The sequence below is a fragment of the Puma concolor genome, chromosome B2, assembly GCF_028749965.1.
Source record: "Puma concolor isolate L17-30 chromosome B2, mPumCon1.1.hap2, whole genome shotgun sequence".
Taxonomy (NCBI): domain Eukaryota; kingdom Metazoa; phylum Chordata; class Mammalia; order Carnivora; family Felidae; genus Puma; species Puma concolor.
The window spans coordinates 11513648-11516739 of NC_141671.1; the positions used below are offsets into that span (position 1 = coordinate 11513648).

At 54.6% G+C, this 3092-nt stretch overlaps 1 protein-coding gene across 1 annotated transcript; it reads left to right on the plus strand.

Annotated features, from left to right (window-relative positions):
• The first annotated feature begins 673 nt into the window (after nucleotides 1–673).
• On the plus strand, nucleotides 674–2117 carry NHLRC1 (NHL repeat containing E3 ubiquitin protein ligase 1). Its single transcript, XM_025917298.2, has one exon. The coding sequence runs from the start codon at nucleotides 747–749 to the stop codon at nucleotides 1932–1934; it is 1188 nt and encodes a 395-aa protein (XP_025773083.1). The 5' UTR covers nucleotides 674–746; the 3' UTR covers nucleotides 1935–2117.
• The last annotated feature ends 975 nt before the right edge of the window (nucleotides 2118–3092 follow it).

The window sequence follows — 3092 nt, forward strand, 5'->3', positions numbered from 1 at the left end:
CACCTGAACCAAAATCAAAGTCCCTTGCTTACCAACTGAACCACCCAGGCGCCCCTCATTAGCAGCTTTCTTATTTCATATTCCTCTGGAAGACATTCCCAGCCATCGTTCCCTGATCTGAAACTCGCCGATCGGGTTTCTTGTATTTTCCTATAACATTCCTTTGTTCATACAGGAATTCACTTTTACAAGTGTTCACTAAGCATCTACTTCACTACAGGTGTGATGGAAGAAACAGGCACACCGGCCTCACCCCCTTGAAGTTTAAATGCCCTCATGCGTGTTTCCCAGTCAGATCTCAAGCGCCCGGAGCTGTGGGACCACGCGTCATGCCTGGCCAGCCCCGGGATCCAGCGCCCCGCGCTGCGGATTGGAAAGTGCAGGGTGCCAGGGATGGAAGGCTATGTTCCACTTGCTCTGCCACCTACAGCCTGGGTGATCGGGAGCAACCCTCTCGTGCCTCTTCAATAGGTGTGCTTCCTCGTGCGTAAAGTGGGGATGACCCACCCAAGACTGTCGTGAAGGCGACAGGTCGGCCCACGCGCGGTGGTTACAGCTTGTTAAGCGTCCACGATAGGGCCCTCCCGAGTCAGTGCCGCGCGCGCCCACCAGGGGGAACAGCAGGCGGCGGCCCAGCGGCTGCGCGCTGGACCGGCGACGTCAGGACCAGCGCCCCGCCCCGTGACCGTGACCGAGCGCGGCGCCGCGGCAGCGTCGGTCCCCGCTGGCCGCGCAGCCGGAACGCGATGGGGACCGAGGCGTCGGGGAGCGGGCCGGCGCTGCAGGAGCTCGTGCGCGAGGCCGAGATCAGCCTGCTCGAGTGCAAGGTGTGCTTTGAGAGGTTCGGCCACCGCCAGCAGCGGCGCCCGCGCAACCTGCCCTGCGGCCACGTGGTGTGCCTGGCCTGCGTGGCTGCGCTGGCGCACCCGCGGACGCTGGCCCTCGAGTGCCCCTTCTGCCGCCGAGCCTGCCGGGGCTGCGACACCAGCGACTGCCTGCCGGTGCTTCACCTCCTGGAGCTCCTGGGCTCGGCGCTCCGCCCAGCCCCCGCCGCCCACCGCGCCGCCCCCAGCGCCCCCGGGGCCTTCACCTGCCACCACGTTTTCGGAGGTTGGGGGACCCTGGTGAACCCCACGGGGCTGGCGCTGTGTCCCAAGACCGGGCGGGTCGTGGTGGCGCACGACGGCAGGAGGCGGGTCAAGATCTTTGATTCCGGGGGAGGATGTGCTCATCAGTTTGGAGAGAAGGGGGAGGGTGCTCAGGACATTAGGTACCCACTTGATGTCACCGTCACCAACGACTGTCATGTGGTTGTCACCGACGCCGGCGACCGCTCCATCAAAGTGTTTGATTTTTTTGGCCAGGTCAAGCTTGTCATTGGAGGCCAGTTCTCCTTACCTTGGGGTGTGGAGACCACCCCTCAGAATGGGGTCGTGGTAACTGATGCGGAGGCAGGGTCCCTGCACCTGCTGGAAGTCGACTTTCCAGAAGGGGTCCTCAGGAGGACCGAGAAGTTACAAGTTCATCTGAGCAATCCCAGAGGGGTGGCCGTGTCGTGGCTCACCGGGGCCATTGCAGTCCTAGAGCACCCTCCCGGCCTGGGGACCGGAGCCTGCGGCACCACGGTGAAGGTGTTCAGCCCAAGCATGCAGCTCGTGGGCCAGGTGGATACCTTTGGGCTGAGCCTCTTTTTCCCCTCGAGAATAACTGCCTCTGCGGTGACCTTTGATCACCAGGGGAATGTGATTGTTGCAGATACTTCTAGTCAGGCTGTCCTATGCTTAGGAAAACCTGAGGAGTTTCCAATCCTGAAGCCCATGATCACCCATGGTCTTTCCCATCCTGTGGCACTGACCTTCACCAAGGAGAACTCTCTTCTTGTGCTGGACAGTGCAGCCCATTCTATAAAAGTCTACAAGGCTGACTGGGGGTAATAGGGTATGGGGGGGGAGGGGGGCGCTCTGGGACCTGAAATCTGAAGGCCTGGAACTTCCGCTAATGAATTGCTGAACCCTGGATAAGTTAATCTCATCTATCCAGCAGGGATAATTATAACTGCCTGGCAAACTTATAAAGGTTGAGGTAATTATTAAAGAATAAAAGTTAAATCTACCATTTATCGAGTTTGTACTCCCTGTGCTAAGAAATTTGCAAATATTAGCTCATTTTATCCTTACAGCTCTACCTGGGGAGGTAATGTCTATTATTAATCCCATTTTAGAGATGAGAAAACTGAGACCCAGAGAGTTTAAAGACTTTCCCAAGGTCACATTTACTTACTGTGATAGTCACAATGGGAACTGAGTTCTGACTCCCAAATCCCTTGCTCCTAAATAAGATAACAGATGGGGGGGGGGGGAATATGTGAATGTATACTGTCACTATGTGTACTCTATTTACAGGTAGCTATTTCTTTTGGTTGGATGTGCAGAGAAAGGAGACTTTTTTTAGAGAGTTCAAGAGAAAAAGGACTGTGTGATGTGCATTGGTGTCGTTCAACATGCAGCTTCTTTGATGGCACGTTAGATGGGATAACTATAGATCCTGAGTTACTTGAGCAAGAAGAACAGTTGAATTGCCTGTTTAAAAGGCAAGCATGTCTGTTAATATCTGTGTCTCCCCCACCACAGGCACTCAGGAAATACCAGTTGGCTGGTGGAGAAAAGCCTGTGTGGGCCTAAGTTTTGTGGGTTTTTTTTTTGTTTGTTTGTTTTTTGTTTTTTTGAAAGAGAGAGTGTAAGTGGGGGAAGGGCAGAGAGAGAGGGAGACAGAGGGATCTGAAGCAGGCTCTGTGCTGACAGCAGAGAACCCGATGCAGGGCTCGAACTCTTAAATCCATGACCTGAGTTGAAGTCAGATGCTTACCGATAGCCACACAGGCACCCCTGGGCATAAGTTCTAAAGGACCACAGAACACTCTACATTCATACCAGTGGTTGGAAGGCTAAAGCGCAGTCTTGCTACCTGTTTGTGTTAATGAAGAGATAAGTCACCACAGCCCGTTGGTGGCAGAAATGAATTTGCCTTCCTTTTCCTAATCAGTGGTAACCTGGTCACTTTTGTGATAGAGATTTTATCTGTGCCATTTAAAT